Raw genomic sequence first — 25,852 nt, forward strand, 5'->3', positions numbered from 1 at the left:
AGAAAACAGTGGTTAGGAACGTAAACTCTGGAGGGAAACTATAAATTCAAATTCCAAGTCTGCCTCATATTAGCTAAGTAACCTAAGGCAATTTATAGTCTTTCTGTACTTTGACTGCTTCACTTGAAAACAGAAAGAGATAACATTTAGTTACTATGGTTCTTTTAAGAACTGAATTAATATAAAGCACATGGCAGTCCCTGGCACCTAGCAAGCCCTCAATCTATATTTTAACTTTTTATAAACTGTATGGAAAAAGGAGACCAAAAAATAAAAACAAACTCCTATCACATCATACAGGAATATGATAATTGTTGGATGAAAATTATTAGACAACTCCCTACCAATAAATAGCAGTTGTTTTTTTTTTTTTTTTAAGATTTATTTTATTTGAAAGACAGAGTTACAGAGAGAGGTAGAGACAGGAAGAGAGGTCTTCCATCTGCTGGTTCACTCCCCAGATGGTTGCAACAGCCGGAGCTGTGCTGATCCGAAGCCAGGAGCCAGGAACTTCTTCCGGGTCTCCCACGTAGGTGCAGGGGCCTAAGCACTTGACCATCTTCTACTGCCTTCTCAGGCCATAGCAGAGAGCTGGATGGGAAGAGGAGCAGCCGGACTAGAACCGGCACCCATATGGGATGCCGGCGCTTCAGGCCAGGGCTTTAACCCACTGCGCCACAGCGCCGGCCCCAAATAGCAATTTTTAAAAAAAGATTCACTTATTTATCTGAAAGGTAGAGAGACAGAGAGATCTTTCACCTGCTGGTTCACTCCCCAAATGTCAGCAATACCCACAGCTGCCCCAGGCATAAGCTAGAAGCCAGGAACTCCATCCTGGTCTCCCACATGTGTGGCAGGGGCTCAAGCCCTTGGGCCACCATCTGCTACTTTCCCAGATGCATCAGCAGGAACCTGGATCAGAAACCAAGGAGCTGGCACTTGAATGGCAGTCTGATATGGGATACTGGTGTAGCAAGCAACAGGATAATCTGCTGTGCCATGATGCCAGCCTCAGGGGATTTTAATTTTAACTTTCAGCCTTCTCTAATTCACAAAGTTGGTAACATGTGGTTGGGTCCCTGCCACTCATGTGGGAGACCAGGATTGAGTTCCGGACTCCTGGTTTTGGCCTATCCCAGCCCTGGCTGTTGTGGGCATTTGGGGAGTGAACCAGTGGATGGAAGATCTTTCTCTCTCTCTCTTTCAAATAACACAAAAATACATTTAAAAATTTATAAGAAGTAAAAATCTGGGACTGGCATTCTGGTGTAGTGGATTAAGCCACCACCTGTGATGCTGGTATCCCATATGGGTGCCAATTTGTATCTTGGATGCTCCACTTCCAATCCAGCTTCCTGTTAATGCACCTGGGAGGGCAGTGGAGAATGGCTTAAGTGCTTAGGCCCTGCACCCATGTGGGAGATCGCTAAGAAGCTCTTGGCTCCCAGCTTTGGCGCAGCCCAATTCTGGCCATTGCGGCCATTTGGGGAGTTAACTGGTGGATGGAAGATGTCTCTTTCTGTAATAAGTAAATCTTTTTTTTAAAGTAAAAATCTGATTCCATTCAACAAAATATCTGACCCTTTTAATAGACAGTATATTAAGTGTTAGAAATATAACAAGAACCCCCAACACACACATGTCAACCAAAACTTATCAGAGGAAGCTCCTGGTTCCTGGCTTCAGATCGGCACAGCTCTGGCCATTGCAGCCATCTGGGGAGTGAATCAGCAGGTGGAAGACCTCTATCTCTGTAACTCTGTCTTTCAAATAAATAAAGTAAATCTTTAAAAAAGAGAGAGAGAGAGAAAGAGAGAGATTGACTTGACTCTTCAAGACAAATATTTTATTCTGGAATAGCAAGGGATTGTAATCAGAGATACACATGCATGGTGGACCATAGGCACATGGATGGGGTTGGGGCAGGGGGAAGTTTTCAAGGCAAAAAAGTAGAAATCCATGTAAGCTGCTATGAAACAAAGACCACTGGATACAAGGGCTTAACATAGGAAGTAATGTTTGGTCATTGGTACTGGTTGCTGCCTGGAAAGTCTTCATGGAAGTGACTTAATCAGAAAATTCTAGTTTGGGAAAGACATTTGTGACAGCTCCGGTTATAGACACACTTGCCTGAAGACTCTCCTTTCATGGCTTCCTGGCTCCATTTTGTTAGGGTTTGACATAAGTGATTCCATCTTGGTATTTATAACTTGCACCCAGCTGGCAAAGTCTTTACTAAGTATTTTACTTGCAACATCTCAGTTGAGGTTCACAACAAACTGTAAAAGGCATTATTTTCATCGTTACCATTACTGTTAATTTCCATTTCATAGATGAGGAAACAGATTCACCAGGCGAAAGAACACAGGAAAGACATGATTGACTGATAAATCCGAGGCTAAAGCCAATGTTCTGAAACGTTATACTGCACTAACTAAAATAAGAAATGTGATGGGTGTTTATCCTAGCAGGTAAGACATTAGTTAAGACACCTACACCCTACACTGGAGTATCTGATTTTAATTCCTTGCTCCAACTCTTGACTACAGCTTTCTGCTAGTGCAGATTCTGAGAGGCAGTGATATGGCTCAAGTAATTGGGTTCCTGCCACCCACATGGAAGTCCTGGATGAAGTTTCTGGCTCCTGGCTCCAGACTAGCCCAGCCCTGGCTGTTGCAAACAGCTGGAGAGTGAATCCCCATGGGAGTGCATGGGAGCGTTTTCTCTCTCTCTCTCTCTCTCTCTCTCTCTCTCTCTCTCTCTCTCTCTCTCTCTCACAAATGAATAACAAACAAACAAAACCTAAACCAAAATGGAGAAGTCAATTAGCCAAATGGTTAAGATGACTATGTCCACCCCAAATAAAAAGTAGTCCTTCATTTGTCCAGCGAGGCAGATATCAAATAAGCTTACTTATAGTTTAGTACAGAGATAACAAGCAGATTAACAATTACAGAAATGTATTAGATCCTATGAAAACAAGAGAGGTAGCTAAACTAGACCAAAACTTTTAGGGAATATGATCTTTAGAATGAAGAATGAGGAACAGTGAAAATTTGTTGGAATGGTAGCAATCTGTTGAGTATCAATTAGAATCAAATACCTGAGTCAAATGCCTTCCTTTTAAACTACGTTAAATCTCTCTTTCAATAAAATATCCAAAAAGTAGAGAGAAATATTTTATTTCTCTTCCAGATTTAAAATTTTTGGTGGCACTTATGGTTAAATTTTATATCACCTATAATCTATATTAAAATATTGCTGTGAATTACCCAGTATGTATTTTCTTTTCTTAAAGATTTATTTATTTGTTTGAAAATCTAGTACAGAGAAGGAGAGGCAGAGGAAGAGAGATAGAGATGTTCCATCTGCTGGTTCATTCCACAAATGGCTGCAATGGCCAGAGCTGGGCCAGGCCAAAGACAAGAGTCAGGATCTTCTTCTGGGTCTCCCCCGTGTGTGCAAGGGCCCAAGCACTTGGGCTATCTTCTACTGCTATCCCAGGCCATTAGCAGGGAGCTTGATGGGAAGTTGGTACTTGATGTCCATATGGGATTCCGGTGCTGCAGGTGGTGCCGGTCCCCAGTATATATTTTCAAACTGAACTGTGAACCCCATCCTGCCATCAGGGTGACAAAAGAACAAGAACACTAGCACATTTGTTTGGGCTGAACTTCTGAAAAGTTTACATATTTTAAAAAAATCCTTGTTTTTAAGGCAGTAGGATCCTTTCTTCAAGTGAACTCTCATGGGGAAGAATAATAAATAAGATGGATCAAAGTGGATTTACTCTAACTTTGAGTCAGCAAACTTGTGCTGTAAAAGGCCAGATAGTGAATATCTTAGACTTTGAAGGCCATATGGTCTGTGTCACAACTAATCAAGCCAGCTTCTGTAATGAGAAAGCAGTCATGGAGAATATAAAACCTAATGAGCAAGGTTACATTCCAATAAAATGTTATGAAAAATGGAATCTGAACTTCATATAGTTTTTACTTATCACAAAATATCCTCCTTTTGATATTTTCCCCAACCACTTAAAAATATAAAAACCAATCTTCCTTTACAAGTCATACAAAAACAGTGGGAGGGGGCAAAGGTGACCCAACAGCCGTAATTTTCTGACTCCTGTTCTAATTACACACTCATTTAAGATCAGAAGGCATGCTCCTGGCTGCTAACTGTTCTCTGGTAACCGTATTGCCTGTTTTTTGTTTTTTAAAGATTTATTTATTTGAAAAGCAGAGTTACAGACAGAGGGAGAGATAGAGGTTTTCCATCTATTGCTTCACTCCCCAAATGGCCCAACGGCCAGAGCTGGGCCATTCCGAAGCCAGGAGTCAGGAGCTTCTTCTGGGCCTCCCACATAGGTGCAGGGGCCCAAGGACTTGGACCATCTTTTTATGCTTTCCCAGGCCATAGCCGAGAGCTGGATCAGAAGAGGAGCTGCTGGGATACGAACTGGCGCCCATATGCGCTCCCGGTGCTGCTGGCAGAGGTTTAACCCACTAAGCCACAGCACCAGCCCTGTTACTGCTCTTTTTGTTGCACACATAACTGCTGATGTGCCCTCAGCACTGTCCTCAGTGCTTCTTCCTTTTCCATTTTATGTCACAGCTCACGAAATAACAAAACACAGTCTCTGTAGCATTCGATTTCTTTTAAAATGATAAACAGAAGAAAAGCCAATACTTTCTTCTCCATATATGTTCTGCATGAGAGCATACATACTCAGATTCTATCACTATAATCTGCAACATTTGTTATTTTACATTTCACAAAAAACTACAGCGTTAAGTTTTCACCTGTGTGCTATAGATAATGCCCAACAGTGTCATGTGATACAGTGATTCTATTAGTAGCCTATTCTGCCTTTTCTCCAAACATAAAATTTCTGGTTTACTTTTTGGCTGGTTTCACATACTTTTTGTTAAAGGTGTGATACATCCACTTGTGCTATGTAATTATAGATGTTGCCTTAGTAGTTTCGGTCTCTTCTCCAGCTATAGTGACAGATTTCATCACTTTCATCTTAGAAAGCACTGTTCTACCATTCTGGAAAATGTGGCTTGCCAAGGCAATCACTGCATTTGTTTCATGGCTTCATGTAACTGAGTATTCGACAGAGTCTCAGAGATTAGGAGACTGGGAATGAATGCACCACCTTCCCACCCGCAAGCCATCTCATCTCCTACTCCCTCTCCCATCCCATTCTTCATTAAGATTCATTTTTAATTATCCTTATACACAGAAGATCAACTCTATACTAAGTAAAGATTTCAACAGTTTGCACCCACACAGTCACACAAAGTATAAAGTACTGTTTGAAGACTAGTTTTACTGTTAATTCTCATAGTATAACACATTAAGGACAGAGGTACTACATGGGGAGCAAGTGCACTTCTTAATACATATAAACTCGGATACTATATGAATGCTAAAGCTCTTTTAATTGTTTATGATAATATTCTGAAATGTGACATTTATTTTACTGTTTTATCTCTATTTTTATGCTTCAATCATCTATGAGCCAAAAGAAAACTTTAAATTTCAGCAACATACAATTGAAAAACCAAACATCCCATGTTTAACTCAATGTCAGACAAGATGAACTTAGCAGCCTTGTAGTACATGATCAATTTTTAGGAATACAGAGATTTTTGGTGAAATTATTTCTTTACTTTTTATCAAAGTAAACTTTTATCAAAGTTTTTGCACAAAAACTTTGGGAATAAAAATGCTATCTCAGAAATCTAGATTTTGATCAGCAGCTCTCAAATTTTTTAATCAAGGGCCCCTACAAACTTTTGTTTATATGGATGTCTAATTATATTTATCACAATAGAAATTAAAACAAAAAATTTAAATATTTTACTTAAAATGGCAATAAGTCCATTACAATGTTAATGTAAACAAAATATTTTTAATTAAAGTATTTCTAAATTGAAGAAAATTTGTTGAGATAAGTATATTGTTTCAAATTTTTACATATCTCTTTATTGTCTGGCTTCATAGAAGAATGCTAGATTCCTTTTTTCTATAAATATTTATTATTTATTTGAAAGTCAGAGTTACAGAGAGTGATAGAGAGTGAGACAGAGAGAGAGAGAGAGAGAGAGAGAGAGAGAAAGAGATCTTCCATCTGCTGATTCATTCCCCAGATGGTCACGATGGTCAGGGCTGGGCCTGGCCAAAGCCAAGACCCAGGACTCAGGCCATTCTCCTGCTTTTTCCCAGGCCATTAGCAAGGGACTGCTAGATTCTTATATCTGCTTCTGAATTCAATGTTTATTGCAATTTATTTTTTTTTTTTACAGTTTATTGGGGGAAGAACACAAAGAAAACTAGGACTGTAAACCAATATGTAGTTGGAAGGAAGAACTATCTCAATAGTTTTTCCTGCTCTTTGCAGTATTAAAGAAGAAAAGCCATACCAAAAATCAACAACTGACAATTTTGAAAATGTCAGTTTTAATGTGGACTATGAATGAAATGTAGACTAGAGAATGAAAGTGAAAAAGGCAAATAATGAATTAGTATTACATTATTTCTGGCCGGCGCCGTGGCTCAACAGACTAATCCACCACCTAGCGGCGCCGGCACACAGGGTTCTAGTCCTGGTCGGGGCGCTGGATTCTGTCCCAGTTGCCCCTCTAACAGGCCAGCTCTCTGCTGTGGCCAGGGAGTGCAGTGGAGGATGGCCCAAGTGCTTGGGCCCTGCACCCGCATGGGAGACCAGGAGAAGCACCTGGCTCCTGCCTTCAGATCAGCGGGGTGTGCCAGCCGCAGCATGCCGGCCACGGCGGCCATTGGAGGGTGAACCAATGGCAAAGGAAGACCTTTCTCTCTGTCTCTCTCTCTCTCACTGTCCACTCTGCCTGTCAAAAAAAAAAAAAGGCCGGTGCCGCGGCTCAATAGGCTAATCCTCCGCCTTCCGGCGCCGGCAAACCGGGTTCTAGTCCCGGTCGGGGCACTGATCCTGTCCCGGTTGCCCTTCTTCCAGGCCAGCTCTCTGCTGTGGCCAGGGAGCGCAGTGGAGGATGGCCCAAGTGCTTGGGCCCTGCACCCCATGGGAGACCAGGAGAAGCACCTGGCTCCTGCCATCGGATCAGCGCGGTGGCCATTGGAGGGTGAACCAACGGCAAAAAGGAAGACCTTTCTCTCTCTCTCTCTCACTGTCCACTCTGCCTGTCAAAAAAAAAAAAAAAAAAAAGGATTACATTATTTCTTCTTTTAGAGCAAGGTGAGACATCTTATCGAAAACTATCCTGGGGCCAAAGTCAGTGTTGTAGTGTAGCAGTTAAAGCAGCCACTTGGGATGCCAGCATCCTGTATGTGCACCTGTTTGAGACCTGGTTGCTCCACTTCCAATCCAGCTCCCTGCTAATGAGCCTAGGAAAGCAGCGCAAGATGGCCCAAGTGCTTGGGCCCCTGCACCCATGTGGGAAACCAGGAAGAAGTTCCTGGTTCCTGGCTTTGGCCTGGCCCAGCTCTGGCTATTGTGGCCATTTGAGGAGTGAACCAGCAAATATAAGATCTGTCTCTCTCTGTTTCTTCCTCTCTCTGTGTAACTCTGACATTCGAATAAATAAATAAATCTTTGAAAATAAAAGAAAACTACCCTAACCATTTGTATATATAGAGGTTTGGGGATATTAGCCTTATCAACTATAAAGTACACAGAAATGTCTATTTTTCATATTATGAGTATCATTACAGGTTAATGATAGTTTAGAAATGGACTTTTTTGTGTGGAGTGTAAGGCAGAGTAGGTGATGCCAGGTAATTTTCTCTTTTATAACTTTTTTCCTTGGTTCAAGCAAAATATAACCACAAATGTTTTAGTTAAGTTGTTTTTTGAAGAGAAATCATTAGCGCTGGTCTCAAGCTATAATTTCGAAGTATTAGAGAATGTTACTGCCGCCAAAAGAAATATGAGAATCCTCAGACGCAGCATGTGGGAGCTCTGCCTCAGGAAGCCCTTGTGGGCCTCTGTTCCTGTAAATTTTAGCTGACAAAAAAAACACATCATAGCACCAGAAAGAATTTCGCTAAATGAAAAATAGCCAAGAGGCTTTGGTTGTGCTAAGATTGTTTTAGTGGCTAAAACATATTTTTGCAGGAAAAATAAACAAAAATACACAGGAAACCCCCACATTTTCGCTGAACAAGTGCTTCAAGAAAATGGCTCATTCAACCCCTAGGCTGTTGACACTTCATGTAGTCTCCACTCCCCAAAGATATTGTGATGATCAATAGGAACCTTTAAAGAGGCACAGAAATATATTACAGTAATTAAAATACCTAAAAATTAGTTTTCTATACAATCTCATGTTCATTTTAGTAAGGATTAAAGTTTTAAACGTGTAAGAATTCTAGCTGAGTTAAACTACTAGGTTATTTCTATATGTATTTCATGCAAACTAAACTTCAGTTTTCCAAAACAGATTTCCTTATTTAAAAATTTCTCTTGAGGTGACAACACTTATCTAATTGGGTCACAGATAATATTAGGAAAGTTAGATATCTAAATAAACCAAGCCTCTTCCCTAAATGGCACCTTACTGAGTGGTTTCCATTGGCTACTGGTTGGCCTGCCATATCTACGAGTTTCCCATCCGTAGATTCAACCAAACACAGACAAAAAAATATCTGGGAAAAAAATCACGTCTATAATGAATGTATTGACTTCTTTTGTTAGTATTTACATAGCATTTTCATTGAAATACATGTGATAAATAATTAAAAGATGATTTAAAGTAAATCAGGGGATATCTGTAGGCCGTTTTATGTGGGACCCTTGAACATCTGCTGATTCTGTTATCTGCAAGGGGTTCTGGAAGCAATTCCCTGCGGGTACTGAGCAAGGTCCTATATGCTCACAACCCCGTAGTCTATCAGGCAAAGTAACAACTGGTATCCACATCTTGTAGCTCAACAGCCACTGTTACAATGTTTCTTTCTGTTTTTCTACTGTCACTTCCTCTGTCCTGGTCTGAACTCTCCATGCTCTTTTCACACTAACCCCATGCACCCTTTAGACTTTCTTTCCTTTTTCAGAAGAGGGTGATCTCAGAGCTGTAAACTCTTTTAGGAAAGCAACTTGTAGCCTGCAACAACTACTGGGCACATTCTGACTGGTTCCTCACTGTCTGTTCCGTCTTGCAGATACTAATGACTAAGTGCTAATGGCATTCTGGTAGAAAGATTATCTGGCTAGAAAAGGGGCAAACATCATTTTCTCATCTATCACTAACCAAATATTTACAGAGTACCTAAGTGTCAGGAACTAGTGTTCCTTTAGTTCCTTCTCTCTGGGGATATACAAGAAAAGGTTAACTTATTTCATCTAGAAAAGAAAACAGCTCAACTGTTCAACCTCAAGGATATTCTTTCTTCACTATTTCGCTATTTTAAAAACTTAGGGGTTGCCGGCGCCGTGGCTTAACAGGCTAATCCTCCGCCTTGTGGTGCTGGCACACCGGGTTCTAGTCCTGGTTGAGGCGCCTGATTCTATCCCGGTTGCCCCTCTTCCAGGCCAGCTCTCTGCTATGGCCCGGGAGTGCAGTGGAGGATGGCCCAAGTGCTTGGGCCCTGCACCCGCATGGGAGACCAGGAGAAGCACCTGGCTCCTGGCTTCGGATCAGCACGATGCGCCGGCCGCGGCGGCCATTGGAGGGTGAACCAACGGCAAAAGGAAGACCGTTCTCTCTCTCTCTCTCACTATCCACTCTGCCTGTCAAAAAAAAAAAAAAAAAAAAACTTGGGGGCTGGTGTTGTGGTGTAGTGGATAAAGCCACAGTTTGTGACGCCGGCATCCTGTATGGCTGCCAGTTCAGAGTCCTGGCTGCTCCACTTCTGATCCAGCTCCCTGCTAATGTGTCTGGGAAAGCAGAAGATGGCCCAAGGTCTTAGGTCCCTGTCACCTATGTAGGAGACCAGGATGAAGCTCCTGGTTTCTGCCTTCGGCCTGGTCCAGCCCTGGCCATTGCAGCCACTTGGAGAGTGAACTAGCAGATGCGGGATCTCCCTGTCTTTACCTGTCTTTCTCTGACTTTCAAATAAATAAATAAATCTTTAAAAAATTTTTTTTAAATTACATGGCACAAAAAGATATATAATGAGGCCGGCGCCATGGCTCAACAGGCTAATCCTCCGCCTAGCGGCGCTGGCACACCGGGTTCTAGTCCCAGTTGGGGCGCCGGATTCTGTCCCGGTTGCCCCTCTAACAGGCCAGCTCTCTGCTGTGGCCAGGGAGTGCAGTGGAGGATGGCCCAAATGCTTGGGTCCTGCACCCCATGGGAGACCAGTATAAGCAACTGGCTCCTGCCTTCGGAACAGCGCGGTGCTTGGCCGCAGCGCGCCAGCCACGGTGGCCATTGGAGGGTAAACCAACGGCAAAAGGAAGACCTTTCTCTCTGTCTCTCTCTCTCACTATCCACTCTGCCTGTCAAAAAGTAAAAAAAAATAAAAAAAATATATATATATATATAATGAGAAACAGCTTTATCTTATCATTGACCCTCCTAGTCTTTCCCCAAAAAGGTAATAAACATTCTTTTAGTAATTTTAATTTTTGCTTATTTATTTTACTTATTTGAGAGGCAAAGGAATACAGAGAAAACAAGGTCCCATCTGCTGATTCACTTCCACAAACCCCCTAACAGCTTGGGCTAAGCCAGACCAAATCCAGAAGTTGGGAACTGAACTTGAGTCTCCCATGTGAGTGACAAGGATCCAAGCACCTGCCTTATCACCTGCTGCCTCCTAGGGTACTCATTAGCAGGAAGGTGGAATTAGAAATGGAGCTGGGACTTGAATCCAGGCATTCCAATGAGTTGAGGGTATCCTAAGTGGCATCCTAACTACTGTGCAGAACACCTATCCCTACCTTATACTTTTAAAAATTATTTTCGATTTTATTTATTTTATTTGAGAGGTGGAGAGAGAGAGAGAAACAGAGAGAGAGGGACACAGAAACACAGAGAGAGGGACACAGAGCTCCCATCTGCTGGAATGCTTGCCAAATGCCTGCAAATCACAACCTAAATGGCTGGACCAGGCCAAAGCCAGGAGCCAGGAACTCAATTCAGGTCTCCTATGCCAACAGCAGGAACCTGATTGCTCGAGTCATCACCTGCTGCTTCCCACGGTATGCATTAGCAGCACACTAGAATTGGAAACAGAGCCAGGACTGAACTGAGGCACCTGGATATGTGATGTGGGCATCTCAAGCAGAGTGATAAGTGCTAGGTCAAACACAACCCCAGTCATGGCTTCTTAAATCTAGAAGCACAAGCACAGATATTTTTCCATAAACATGTCTTAGAGAATGGTAACTCTTCCAAGTCCATAAAGAACTGGTATTCCTCTAATATTCAGGTCTGTGACTTCCAGGTTATTCATCCACAAAAGAAGGATGATATTTATTAACCTAAGGTTAATTCAGACAGAACTAGAGGGAAATTTTCAGGTATAAACTCACCAAAAGGTAATGCATTACCAATTTAGAAACAGTCTCCAAGGGAGATAGAGCCAAAGTGGCAACAAAATGAAAAAGATAGTAAAAACTAAATAAAGCAAATATTTCAAGGCTTTGTTTTCTACATGCTACAAGGGTCATAGGTGGTGAGTGTCTGGAAATGGTCCTTGAATTTTTCCCATTATACATTTTTTTCTTTTCTTTTTTAAACAATTTATTTATTTGGAAGGCCAGAATAAGAGAGTGACTGAACTTTCATCTGTTGGTTCACTTCCCAAAAGGCCACAGCAGTCAAGGCTGGGCCAGGAGAAAGCCAGGAACTTGGAATTCCATCCAGGTCTCTCATGTGGGTGGCAGGAGCCCAAGTACTTGGGCCATCTTCTGCTGCTTTCCCAGGCACATTAGCCAATGGCTCATTTCTGACAGTAGAGCAGCTTTTACCTCCAGTTATAAGATATACCAATGGAGGATGCCAGTTCTGTGTGATCCTATTCAGATACACTTTTTTCCTACCAGAGGACAGTAGGTATAGGTTCTTATCTGTAACTGAGCCAGGTGGTTGGCAGATAGCAAGGAAGTCTGTTACTTTATACTGGTTGATTGACAGCTATACTAATTGTTTGCCAATACACAAATGATACCATTTGGGTCTGGGACTTTTCCCTCCTAGGCTGACATCTGGATGCTAATATAGCTTCTGGGGCAATAAACACTAATGCTTTCAAACTGCCATTAGAGACACATCTCACTGTGATGCCACTCCCTGTGAGAATTCACTCTGAAAATGCATTAGCTGCTGGAGGCTCTGCTAGAGAGAAAGGCCCTTTACCTCACGGTTGACAGCTTGAGGGCATCCAGAACCCCAGCATCACTTTGAAGAGGTGTGTGTTCCTAGACCTTGGAAAATTTCTTCTGTGGATGCAGTGTTTGGCTCATTACTAGCACTCAGGCTCAAGTAATTTTCTTTTACCCATTTCTGTCTATCTTTTCATATACTTCTTTTGCTTATCTGCTTCAGTGTGCATTACAAGAAACTGATTATTTCAGGAGCATCTTTGCCTTACTTGGCATGTCACTTGATTAAAGGGTAAAAGAATCTGTCTATCTTAGAAAAATTATAATCCTTGAGGTTGAAATTTGAGTTAACAGGTTCATTAAACTGGTGTGATGTAGTATTGTGTAAAGTTTATTTTTTTAACCAGAAACTGGACTTGAAATTTAAAATCTATTTAACAGATTAAGTTTAAAAACCTCAAAATAGGTCAGCATTATTCTTTGATAATATCTATATTTATTTCCAATTATATTACTTTTGCTTCAGATGAGCATGTAAGAGTTCAGTAAAAAAATGTGTAGGGCTGCCACTATGCTACAGTGGGAAAGCTCTGCCTGCGGCATCAGCGTCCTTATGGGCACCGGTTAAGAGTCCTGGCTGCTCCACTTCTGGTCCAACTCCCTGCTGACGTGCCTGGGAAAGAAGCGGAGGACAGCCCAAGTACTTGAGACCCTGCACCCAGGTGGGAAACCTGGAAGAAGCTCTTGGCTCCTAGCTTCAGGCTGACCCAGCTCCTAATGTTGTGGACATTTGGGGAGTGAACCAATGGATAGAGGATCTCTGCCTCTTTCTCTCTCTGTCAATCTTCCCACCCTCCCTAGTAACTCTGCCTTTCGAATAAAATAAATAAATCTTTACCCCCCCCCCCAAAAAAAAGGGCCTCAGGTTCCTCAGGGTTAGAAATTGGCACAAAGTTTCTTGGAGACTATTAAAAACAACAGTAGTCTATTCTTACTAATTACTTTCAAAAGTAGCTCAGTGAGTTTTTAAAACAAATCTTACTGGAAATGGAGAGAAAAATCAACTAGCCTATGATGCAATAAATTTCTTTAATTTGCAGTAAGTCATTATACACCAATAAGAAAGATTTTTTTTTAGTTGTAGAAATGGTCAAGGAATATAAAGATGTAGTTTGAAGGGAAAAAAATTACAATTTGGTTAACCTAAATGAAAACATTAAACTTTACCCTTGATAGAAGAAGTGAAAATTAAAACAAAGAGAATTTTTATCTATTAGTTGGCAACAACTAGGAAGTTTGATATTTAGTGTTGGCAAGGGTGTGGGGAATACACTATAATGGGAGTACAGGTATAAAGATATAAATGCATACATTCACTGACCTTGGAGATTCCACCACTAGGCATCTAACCTATGGATATAATTATAAAAGTATTGGCAAAATATATATACAAGGTTACTGACTACTACAACCACTTAAGAACCCTATTTATGTTTTAAGAAAACCCATACAATCAAATTATACAATATACCTATGTATGCCACAAGCATACATATACACAAATATAGAAATGTAATTGCATTGGAAATGATCAGGAAGAAAATATACCACTACTGTGGTTACTTCTGGAGAGAAAGGGGGAGCTGGGGAAGAAAAAGGGAATTAAGGGGAACCTGATGTTTTCCCTGTGTAATTTGAATTTTTTATAATGAGAATATATCCACGTGCTTTGTGTGTAGACAAAGGAACTCAGGACAAACTGCTAAAAAAAAAAAAAAAAGAGGTCTGATTTATTGTTAGTTTAGCAAATGAATAGAACAATCCTATGCACTTTTACATATAAAAACCAATAATCTATTTCAACTATTGTACATTTCTTTATTTAAAGTGCCAGTACTATATCAAAATCCCACTATTAGGTCTGGCAAAATTCTGTTATTAGGTGCCAAATGTTAAGCAGATTGGGCGGTCTATATGAAATACGGAGAGCCTATGTGAAAACAGAGGCACAGTCCTAACAGAGAAGGCCGTCTGAGCACCAAGCACTGGCAGAAACCACTGAAACTGTGTAATGATGCCTTACCAGTAACTTCTTTATTGACACTTCCCATTCATAGGAATCTATGCTCATCCTGGCTCAAAGAACCAAAGACAGGTTTGGTTTCCATTTCCAAGTTGCAGAATTCAACAAATTACTTACAGTAACTTTCCTTTTAAAATTTTTATCGACCTTTAATTTCTGTAGAGAAAAGTACTATGTATAGTACAAGGTAAGCTATACATTTTTAAAAGTTTCTACCATGGCAACAGAACTTTTAAAAGACTTTTTGTTCAAAATAAAATCTTCAAGGAAAAGATATCTGTAATGAAAGGGATTTGATAGAATACTATTTATTTGGAAATCATTTATTAGTTATTTTAAAATACTTTGAAAAACCTTTTATCTTTGAGTAAAAGAAATAGCTACAGGTATAAAGGTGATTATCATATATAAAACAGCAATTTTTTTGTGGAGGATACTATAGAAAGGGATAAACTCCTGTCACTAATTGCTATTATTTCTTTATTTCTGTAGGCCAGCCTCAGAACACTATGAAATATACTGATAAGGAAGAATGTCATTATCAAATTATACAAGGCAGGAATTTCCTCAATTTTTAACGAAGAAGCTACTTAAAGAGCTAAAACTATAAACATTAACAAAACTCTACAATGGAAAATAAGTTTCCCCTTCACTATTAATTATATTGCTAAGACAGTGAATTCTATACACTTCTTACTTATCTTTAATTCAGTATATGACCAGAAAGTATAATTTTAAATTAACGAGTTACTGCCTTTCCCTCCCCTAAATCTTGGATAATATGAAAGGATAGAATCCTACGAAGTTAAAAACATAAAACAAATAGGGCATACTTTCTTGGAGCTTACCCATTTCAATGTAACTTCTAAACTACTGGAACAAAAGCCCCAAATCCAAGCATTAATTGTTCCTCGGAATCAGCAAAGCAACATCTAATCATAGAATAAAAACAATTAAGCTAAAAGAGTCCATAAAAATTGGTCCAACTCATTAAACTACTCACAGACAGCATGGCTGTAATTTTTCCGGTTCGTCTAGATGAAAAATGTTTTGCTTCTTGCCCATATTCTTTTTTGATCCATACACTTCTTTCTTTGCTGATTCCCACTTGTTTCTCCATAAGAACTACAGTACAAAATGGCCACTGAGTTGGAGGGCGTGCCTGTGCCATTACTAAGCATTTTCCTATCAGAGGCAGTCTATGAAAAAAAAAAAAACCTGGACATTATTTCTTCAGCGCTACTACTACCCAGCAGCTGCAAAAGAAGGTAGTAGAGAAAGTGGGGTTTTAAAACTGTCTTCAAAGTTTATTATTTACTATTAGTGCACCTTACTCAAATAATCTGATATAGTATAAACAGCAAAAGACTTTAAAAACAGTAATTTTAAGGTTTCTGTATACAATAGTACAAATAAACTTACACACAATAGCACCTAAATCCAAAATAAAAATAAAAATAAAACACACCCATCAAAAGAAAGACCAACAGATGCAAAGGGAATAAACTCACTACAATTTTCTTTACTTCAACTGACTACAAAGTAGTGAACCATGGTGTACTAGTTTTAACGGAGCAGAAAGGAAATATCAATGGTGGATTGAGCACTCCCTGGTTCTAACGCTACCTTTGATATTCTCTGAAATCTGGTTATTTAATTGGTTATTAATGTGGTCAGTCTGGGGCCAGCACTGTGGCATAGTAGGCTAAGCCTCTGCCTGTGGCACCAGTATCCCAAATGGGTGCCAGTTCACATCTGGCTGCTCCTCTTCCTATCTAGCGCTCTGCTTATGGTCTGGGAAAGCAGGGAAAGATAGCCCAAGTGCTTGGTACTCTGCTCCTGCTTGGGACTCTGGAAGAAGCTCCTGGCTCCTGGCTTTGGATCAGCTCCAGCTGTTGTGGCCACTTGGGAGTGAACCAGTGGATGCAAGACCTTTCTGTCTCTCCCTCTTTCTGTCTGTAACTCTACCTCTCAAATAAATAAATAAAATCTTAAAAAATTTTTTTGGTCAGTCAACTAGGTACTGACCTGATACAGAGCAGAAGCAAGGTTATAAACTAAAACCATCATTTACAATAGCTTTAAAAAAAAAAAAAAGGCAAGTTATTAAACATATTTGATAAAATACCAGATGTGAGAAGAATATGCACTAAATGTTAAAATTAGGTTTGCATATTATGAGTTCATATTCAACTTCATTTTCTTTTCCCCTTATTCCAATTTAAAGAGAGATATACAGCAAGAGAGACGACAGGACTTGTGGTTCTATGAAGAGATGAAAAGGCAGACCCCTTCACTCAACATGACTATTTCCTTTTGTTATAGAGTATCTGTAAGCAAAATTTAAAAATCATAGAGCAAGATACATAATAAAGTAGAAAAAATATATGTATTTTAAGATATAATTTATCTGAAAGCATTACAGAGAGAAAGGGAGACCGAGAAATCGTCAATCCACTGTTTAACTCCTGAAATGGCTATAATAGCCAGGACTGGGCCAGGCCAAAACTAGGAGCTAGGGACTCTACCTGGTCTCCCACATGGGCAGCAGGGGCCCAAGTACTTGGGCCATCTTCTGCTGCTTTCCCAGGCACATTAGCAAGGAGCCGGATCATAAGTGCAGCAGCAGACATGAGCCAGTGTTCACATGGGATCCTGGTGTTGTAGGCAGTGGCTTAAAGAAAATATATTTTTAATAAAATTCTTAAGAAGATATGATATTTAAGACTGTGGATTCATTAATGAATTCAAAATGTCAACCATGAGATATAGGTTGTTATATTCTGTCAGCTATAGAGATAGCAACACAGATTTAAAAATGTTATTTTTTGAGATTTATTTATTCGAAATGCAGAGCAATAGAGAGAAAGAGAGAGAGAGAGAGAGAAATTTCCATCTACCAGTTCACTCCCCAAACACCTAGAACAGCCAGGACTAGGCCAAGCTGAAGTCAGGATCCAGGAATTCCATCCTGGTCTCCCACAGGGATGTCAGGGGCCTAAGCACTTAGGCTATCATCGGCTGCCTTCCCAGGCACAGTAGCAGGAAGATGGATCAGAAGCAGAGTAGTTGGGACTGGAACTAGCACTCCAATATAAGATGCTTACATTGTAATATATATTATTGTCAATAAAGTTTAGAGGACTTTTAAATTTAAGAGACAGAAAGAGACAGGCAGACAGACCTATAATCTGCTGGCTCACTTGCCAAATGCCCACAATGGCTGGGACATAGCTAGGCTGAAGACAGAAACTAGAAATGTAATCTAGTTCTCCCAGGTAGAAGGCAGGGACCAAACCACTTGAGCAATTACCTGCTGCCTGCCAGGATCTACACTGGCAGGAAGAGGGAACCAAGAGAAGTAACTGGAGCCAGAGCTGGGTATTGAAGTCAGGTATTCTAATATGGGACGTGGACATCGTAACTATCATCCTGATAGACCAAATGCCTGTAAGAGGGCATTTTGATTTGCTAAGGATTAATGACAACAAGATGTCTCAATGGATACTATAAGCAGGACTCAAAAAATCCACAGGCAATGAACCAATACATAGTCAAACACTGTGCCCATGTGTGGAGTACACTGAGCTTTGGGCATTTTGTCCTAAATTCTTAAGGCATGATTTGCTTCTAAGACCTCATGGAACATCTGGTATAAAACCAAGGAAAACTACAATTCAGTTAAAATCTCTAACATAAAAAGATGCTGTAAATGAGTAGATTCTCTCCCTTTATTTCCTAATTAATGGAAATCTCTAGAGACCTATTCTCATTTACTCAATCTATAAGATAGTTTCAGACGCCCTAGGATGCATTTAAGAAAAATTTCACATTAAAGGATGATCTGCTATACAGGATGATCTTGTTACATCTGGGAGACAAGCTCTAGTGAAATTAAGTGACTCATTCAGAGTTTCATTGCTAATTAGTGTCAGTCTCTTGACTCCTAGAGTAGTCCTATTTTCACATACTGTTTTAAAAATGAAAACTTTTGATGTAACTGCACAAAATATCAAGGTAACCATAAAAATAATAAAACACTGTGTATACATACAGTGTATGTGAAACAAAGGAACTTGCACTTTAAAAAATGAAATAAAATATATAAAAATTTACTCACAACTTTTTTTTTAAAAAATTTTTTTGACAGGCAGAGTGGACAGTGAGAGAGAAAGAGAGAGAAAGGTCCTCCTTTGCCGTTGGTTCACCCTCCAATGGCTGCCGCGGTCGGTGCACTACGGCCGGTGCACCGCGCTGATCCGAAGCCAGGAGCCGGTGCTTCTCCTGGTCTCCCATGGGGTGCAGGGCCCAAGCACTTGGGCCATCCTCCACTGCACTCCCTGGCCACAGCAGAGAGCTGGCCTGGAAGAGGGGCAACCAGGACAGAATCCGGCGCCCTGACCGGGATAGAACCCGGTGTGCCGGCGCCGCAGGCGGAGGATTAGCCTATTGAGCCGTGGCATCAGCCCTCACAACTTTTTTTAGAATGTTTAGATATAAAGAAAATTTTAAGTCTATACTGGAGTTCTTAGGATATGTGTAGAAATCAAACTCAAAGGAATAACACAATACAAATAGAAAAAAAGCAGATGTGTTTCCCAGGAACAGTTTTATAATTCATATTAAGCAAGTCATTTCTTCTTGTGTATCTCATGAAAACTAGCTTTAGTCTTGTTTTAAAAAAAGATTTATTCATTTATTTGAAAGGCAGAATTACAGAGAGACAGAGACAGAGACAAAGAGAGAGTGAGGTCTTCCATCCACTGGTTTGCTGCTAAGCTGGAGCTGGGCCAATCTGAAGCCAGGAGCTAGGAGCTTCTTCTTGATCTCCTATGTGGGTGTAGGGGCCTAAGGCCTTGGGCCATTCTCTGCTGCTTTCCTGGGCATATTAGCAGGGAGCTTGATAGGAAGTGGAGCCGCCAGCACTGCAGGCAGCAACTTTACCTGCTACACTACAGCACTGGCCCCAACCAGCTTTGGTCTTAATGATTAATCTTTGATGTCATCAGGAGTATAATTTAATAATATCATTAATAAATATTCACTCTATTATAATAAGAAATGCATATATCTGCTATGCTTCTAATCTCAGCTATTGTTTAGGATACAGTATTTTAAATATATAATTTTATGGGATGCTGGCACCGAAGGCCACAGCGCTGGCCCCTAATTTTAGGGATTTATGTTCTAGAAGTGAAACTGAAGATATATTTTAAGGAAAAATAAGATGATATAATATCTTCAACTCTTGGGCCAGTGCCACGGCTCACTAGGCTAATCCTCTGCCTGCGGTGCCGATACCCCGGGTTCTAGTCCCAGTCGGGGCGTCGGATTCTGTCCTGGTTGCTCTTCTTCCAGCCCAGCTCTCTGCTGTGGCCTGGGAAGGCAGTGGAGGATGGCCTAAGCACTTGGGCCCTGCACCTGCATGGGAGACCAGGAGAAGCACCTGGCTCCTGGCTTCGGATCGTGACCATTTGGGGGGTGAACCAACGGCAAAGGAAGACCTTTCTCTCCCTCTCCCTCTCTCCCTCCCTCTCTCTCTCTCTCTCTCTCTCTCTCACTAACTCTGCCTGTCAAAAAAAAAAATCTTCAACTCTTATTCTGGACAGCAAGCTCCATTACTAAAACAGTAAACACCATCCACATATACATTAAAAGACAAAAACAATTTCCTTCCATTAGTCAAATCAATAATGCAGGTAGGAAGAAATCTACAAATAACACTCAGGGAAAAAATACGTAAATGTTCTTTTAGAGATCTATAACATTTTAAAATACAAAGAAGATTCTCTAAAGCAAGAGAGGGATTTTTAAAATACTCTTTTAAATATGGGAAGTTGGAGTCAGCATTTTGGTGAAATGGGTTAAGTCACTGCCTGCAAAGCTGGCATCCTGTGAGTGTTGGCTTGAGTTCTGGCTGCTCCATTTCCGATCTAGCTCCTTGTTAATGTGCCTGGAAAAGCAGCAGATGGCTCAAGTGTTTGGGCTCCTGCCAATCATCTGGGAGACCCAGATGGAGTTCTAGGTTTCTAGCTCCAGCCTGGCCCATTTGGGAGTGAATTACCAGACTGGAAAATCTCTCTCTCTCTCTCTCTCCATCCCTCTCTGTAACTCTGACTTTCAAATAAATAAATAAAACTTTTGAAAAAAAAAATGTGGGAAGTTTTGTGGGGGTCATTTCTCTTCATTTACTTATCTTAGTGCTAGGGGGAAAAAAAGCTGAAGCTGAACATGCTGCCAACAAAGGGTTAGCATTTCTTTTCTTTCTTTCTTTTTTTTTTTTTTTAAGATTTCTTTTTTATTTATTTGAAAGGCAGAGTTACAGAGAGAGGTAGATAGCGAGAGAGGTCTTCCATTCTCTGGTTCACTCCCCAAATGGCTACAATTACTGAGGCTGGGCCAGGCCAAAACCAGGAGCCAGGAGCTTCTTTTTGGTCTTCCACGTGGGTACAGGGGCTTAAGCAGTTGGATCATCCTCTGCTGCTTTCCCAGATGCATTAGCAGGGAGCTGGATTGGAAGTGGAGCAGCCAGGACTTGAGTTGGCAACCATAGGGGATGCTGGTGCTGCAGGCCAGGGCTTTAACTCGCTAAGCCACAGCATTGGCTCCAAAGGGTTGGCATTTCATAATTATCTTTTTCAGCCAGAAACAAAGGAGAAGATAGAGAATGAATTCAGAGAAACACCCAAACCCTTTGCCAATAAAGAGTTCAACTACAGCTAATAAGGGTATCAAAAGGTATCCTGAGGACAACATTGCCCCCATAAGCAGGAAGTTACAAAGAAATAGTTTAGATGCACTACAAATAATGTAAGGAGCAGAAAAACATCTGACCTATCAGTTAAGCTGTGGGCTGAGATGCCCATATCCTATATCAGAGAGCCTAAATTTGACTACTGATTCTGCTACCAATTTCAATTTCCTGCTGCTCAGTTACTCTGGGATAGCTCAAATAGTTGGGTCCCTGCCACCTACATGGGAGCCCTGGATTGGGTTTTCTGCTCCAGGCTTCCAAGGTGTTGGCCCAGCCCCAGCCCCTGGGGGCATTTAGGGAATGAATCAGCAGATGGGGACTCTCTCTTCCTCTGCAAAAAAATAAATAATTATATAAAATTATTTAAAATATATATTTAAAATATATATATATATATTTAAAACCAAACAAGGGGCAGGCATCATGGTACAGTGGGTCAAGCTGCTGCTTAGGATGCTTGCATCCCATATCAGAGTGCTGCTGGTCCTGGTTATTGTGCTTCTCATCCAGCTTCCACCTAGTGCATCCTAGGGAGGCAGCAGGTGATGGCTCAAATGCTTTGAACCCCGCCACTTACGTAGGAGACCTGGATGATGTTCTGGGCTTTGGTTTGGCCCATTTCTGTCTGTTGCAAGCATTTGGGGAGAGTGAACCAGCAGATGGAAACTCTGCGTCTTTTTTCTCTTTCTCTGTCACTCTGCCTTTTAAGTAGATGGAAACAAACAAACTAGTTCTTCAGATAAAAATGTCTGGGGCCAGTGCTGTGGCTTAGCAGGTAAAGCCACCGCCTGCAATGCCAGTATCCCATATGGGCACCGGTTCAAGTCCCAGCTATTCCACTTCTAATCCAGCTCCCTGCTAATGCGTCTAGGAAAGCAGCAGAAGATGGCCCAAGCACTTGGGCCCCTGCTACCCATGTGGGAGACCTAGAAGAAGCTTCTGGCTCCTGGATTTGGATCAGCTCAGCTCCGGCCATTGAGGCTATTTGGGGAGTGAACCAACAGATGGAAGACTTTTCTTTCTCTGCCTCTGCATCTCTGTAACTGCCTTTCAAATAGATAAAATAAAAAAACTTTAAAGAAGAAAATACCTTATTTCCAGGTATTCTTCCCTTCAGGAGTAGCAGGGTTTAATACAGAAGGAATTACTCACAATTTATGCAATTAATTTATTGTGGTAAGAGCAAAATCAGACTTAAACAGTATTCTTTTTTTTTTTTTTTAATTTTTATTTTTGACAGGCAGAGTGGACAGTGAGAGAGAGAGACAGAGAGAAAGGTCTTCCTTTTTGCCATTGGTTCACCCTCCAATGGCCACCGCAGCCGGTGCACCGCGCTGTTCCGAAGGCAGAAGCCAGTTGCTTATACTGGTCTCCCATGGGGTGCAGGACCCAAGCATTTGGGCCATCCTCCACTGCCTTCCCGGGCCATAGCAGAGAGCTGGCCTGGAAGAGGGGCAACCGGGACAGAATCCAGCGCCCCGACCAGGACTAGAACGCGGTGTGCCGGCGCCGCAAGGCGGAGGATTAGCCTGTTGAGCCACATGCCGGCCTTAAACACTATTCTAAAGTGGAGAATTCTAACTCTCAAACACCTTAATGATAACAACAACAGAGTAAAACAATGATATTAGCTCATCAGGATTTATCTTGCTTAATACTGTTAGATATAGTGTCTGTCCATCATTTTCTAAACTTTATCCTGTAGTTTGACCTGCAAGAGGTACAAGACTGAGGGTGCACTGTGCTTCCCACTTCAGCCTCTTGTGGTAGGATGACTGTAGGCAATTCTGATTCAAATAAATAATCTTGGAGAAGGAGTCAGGCTCCAATATAATGGAATTAACCTTGAAGGTATATAGGGAATCTAGCCCCAATGCAATGAAGGTTGTCAGATTCTAGGGCAAGGACCAGGAATTGGGCCTGGGAATCTCACTCTTCGTTTGTCCCCCTTAGGCCCTCTCTTACACGATCTTCGAGAGCATTTCTCTTCCTCTCAGATTATGAGGACTCAATGCTGACCTTCAGAAAGAAAAATGCAAGTGACCAAAAACATAAGGTGATGAAATTTATTAATCCAGGAAATGGAAATAAATATATGACACCTCAAAATGGCTAAAGGAAAGGGACGTTATTAAAACATTTGCTTGATTGAAAAAATTTAATTCAAATACATTTTGTGACTTCTAGGTAAGTTTCAAGACATCAATGAGTCCTATTTCTGACTCTGAATATCATTAAAATAATAGTATTACACCAAAAATGCAAAAACATCAAAATTAAATTTTCTAAGGAGGGGTGAGGTTAGGCCCTGTGATAGTGGACAGGTTTGTTCAACCTCTATTCTATTTTCTTACCCATGCACCTCTTATACTACAGAGGCAGGAAAGCTACAACTGACATTTCCTAAATCATCTTATATCTAATTCTAGATACAACTTTGGATTCCCCATTAGGTATACCCAGTAAGTTTACTTTTCTCTCATGATCAGGTATTTTGGGTTCCTAAGCATAATAACCTTGATAGACTTGATCTTCTTGCTGCCCAGCAATAATCTAAACTCTAATTCCCTATATTAAATCCCTTTCTGTTTACTGTTGATGAGCAGGTTTCTGTTTTCTGCATAAGGATGTACTTGTATAGCTGATACAGTACATAGTATCTAGAAGTAAGGCTGATTCAGCATAACCTGAAATATGTTTCACTTGTTGAGTAAAGATCATTCCTAATAAGTTTTCAGATCCTTAAAAGAAGACTTTCTCTCATTGTGGACTGAGATTCAAGTTGAATGGAACTGGTAATGGTAGGCAGGAGGGCTGTAGGCTGTAGTTCTCATTGTTGGAAAAGCCAAACTCAGGAAATAAGGTGGTTGCACTAATCCTTTTCCCAGAACCTCCCTGAAATAATGGGAACTCATCGGCAAAGCTCTAATTAAGGGTGCTGTCTCTCTACTCAAGCCTCTTATTTCAGATAATCAAGGTGGTTGCAACCGGGAGAAAAGATCCAGACAGAACAAGATCTACAGAGTTCAGATTTAAGATCTGTGTTTAGATGGGTATATGAAACAGCCTAGAAGCAAACAGACTAGGAATCTAGTACAATTCCAGGAAATTAAAAAACCAAAGTCCAGCAAAACCCTGCAGTTACTCAACCTCCAAAGCAACTCCTTTTTTGTTTGTTTGTCTGTTTAGATAGATAGATAGATAGAGATATAGTTGGATATTTTAAAGAGTTATTTATTTGAAAGGCAGAGAGAGACAGAGAGACAGAGATTCTATCTGCTCGTTCACTCCCTAAATGGCTGCGATGGCTGTGGCTGAGCCAGGCTAATACCAGGGACATGGAATTTCATCCAGGTCTCCCATGTGGGTGGAAGGGGCCCAAGCACTCAGGCCATCGTCTGCTGCACTCCCAGTCGCAGCAGCGAGCTGGATTGGAAGTGGTGCAGCCAGGCAATGCTCATGTGGGATGCCAGTGTGGCACACAGAGGCAATTTAATCTGCTGTGCCACGTTGTCCCCAAAAGCAACTCTTAAACCCACAAATCTGCACTAGCAGGAATGAGACTGTGAAAGGTGTACAGTGGCCAAGAAAGATAAACTTTAGCATCCATTTCATTCGATACTAACAGATAAGTAGTTCTGAAAGGGTAAAATCATTGTCCATGGATGACAATGCAAAAGCAGCCAAACAGATTCACCAAGACTGGGAGAATCAGCACACCCAAATGGGGGTAACTGAAAAACTTGATAAAATGACCATTTACAAAGCTGTAAGTAGCACTGAGGCAACGTACAGGAGATAACAAAGCAACAAGTGACTGAACAGCAGGAAGTGGCTTCCCTTCCTACGTCTGAAACCCAAGGGAAGCAGCAGGGTAACGGAAGCCTGCAAAAGCTGAAACATAAAGAAAAGAATCACGCAGTAAGAGTTGTGGCTTTAGATTCGGGAGAGAAATCACCACTAACTGGTAGGTAGTTCTGCAGAGGGGACTAGGAGGATATATTCCCACACCTGTCTGGCATGCTCTGCTCGCCTCTGATCTGCAGTTCCTTCCTATTGCCTGAACCCAAATGGAATACAAAGGACAAGGGAATACAGGTGATGTAGTCCATAAAGCTCAGAGTGCATGGGTCTGAGGGACATATGAGAAAAATCACCTTCAACAGGTACATAAATTTCTCACCCAGTTAAAGAAGAAATCAAGGGGCCAGCACTGTGGCATAGTGGGTAGTGCCACCACCTGCAGTGCCTAGATCCCATATGGGCACTGGTTCAAGTCCCAGCTGTTCCACTTCCAATCCAGCTCTCTGCTATGACCTGGGAAAGCAATAGAAGATGGCCCAAGTCCTTGGGCCTCTGCACCTGTGTGGGAGACCCATAAGAAGCACCTGGCTCCTGGCTTCAGATCTGTGCAGTACGCTTGCCGTAGCAACCATTTGGAGAGTGAACCAATGGAAGGAAGACCTTTGTCTCTGTCTCTCTCTCTCACTGTCTAAGTCTACTTATCAAATAATAATAATAATAATAAAAAGAACAGTTTATACTAATAATTTTCAAAACAAAGAGCAATTTTCTGGAAAAATAACAAGTAACATTTACTGAACACTTACAGTGTGACAGACGCTCAGTCTCATGAACTAATAAATAGCTGAATTATGATTTCTTATGCTGTTCAACTCCAGAGCCCACACTTTTTAAAAAAAAATTATTTATTTATTTGAAAATAAGAGTTCAGAGA

The 25,852-nt window shown here is 41.1% G+C and overlaps 1 protein-coding gene across 9 annotated transcripts in view; it reads right to left on the bottom strand.

Annotated features, from left to right (window-relative positions):
* VEZT (vezatin, adherens junctions transmembrane protein) overlaps positions 1–25,852 on the bottom strand; it is a 91,115-nt gene that overhangs the window by 59,629 nt on the left and 5,634 nt on the right. For 8 of the 9 annotated variants that reach the window (XM_062203112.1, XM_062203106.1, XM_062203109.1 and 5 more), the window contains exon 2: positions 15,364–15,559. The exons of the other annotated variant lie outside the window; for it this stretch is intronic. In XM_062203112.1, the coding sequence (XP_062059096.1) occupies positions 15,364–15,531 (168 nt within the window). In that variant the 5' untranslated portion in view covers positions 15,532–15,559. The remainder of the gene's footprint in view (positions 1–15,363; positions 15,560–25,852) is intronic. 9 annotated transcript variants of the gene reach the window in all.

The sequence above is a fragment of the Lepus europaeus genome, chromosome 10 (assembly GCF_033115175.1).
Source record: "Lepus europaeus isolate LE1 chromosome 10, mLepTim1.pri, whole genome shotgun sequence".
Classification (NCBI taxonomy): Eukaryota; Metazoa; Chordata; class Mammalia; order Lagomorpha; family Leporidae; genus Lepus; species Lepus europaeus.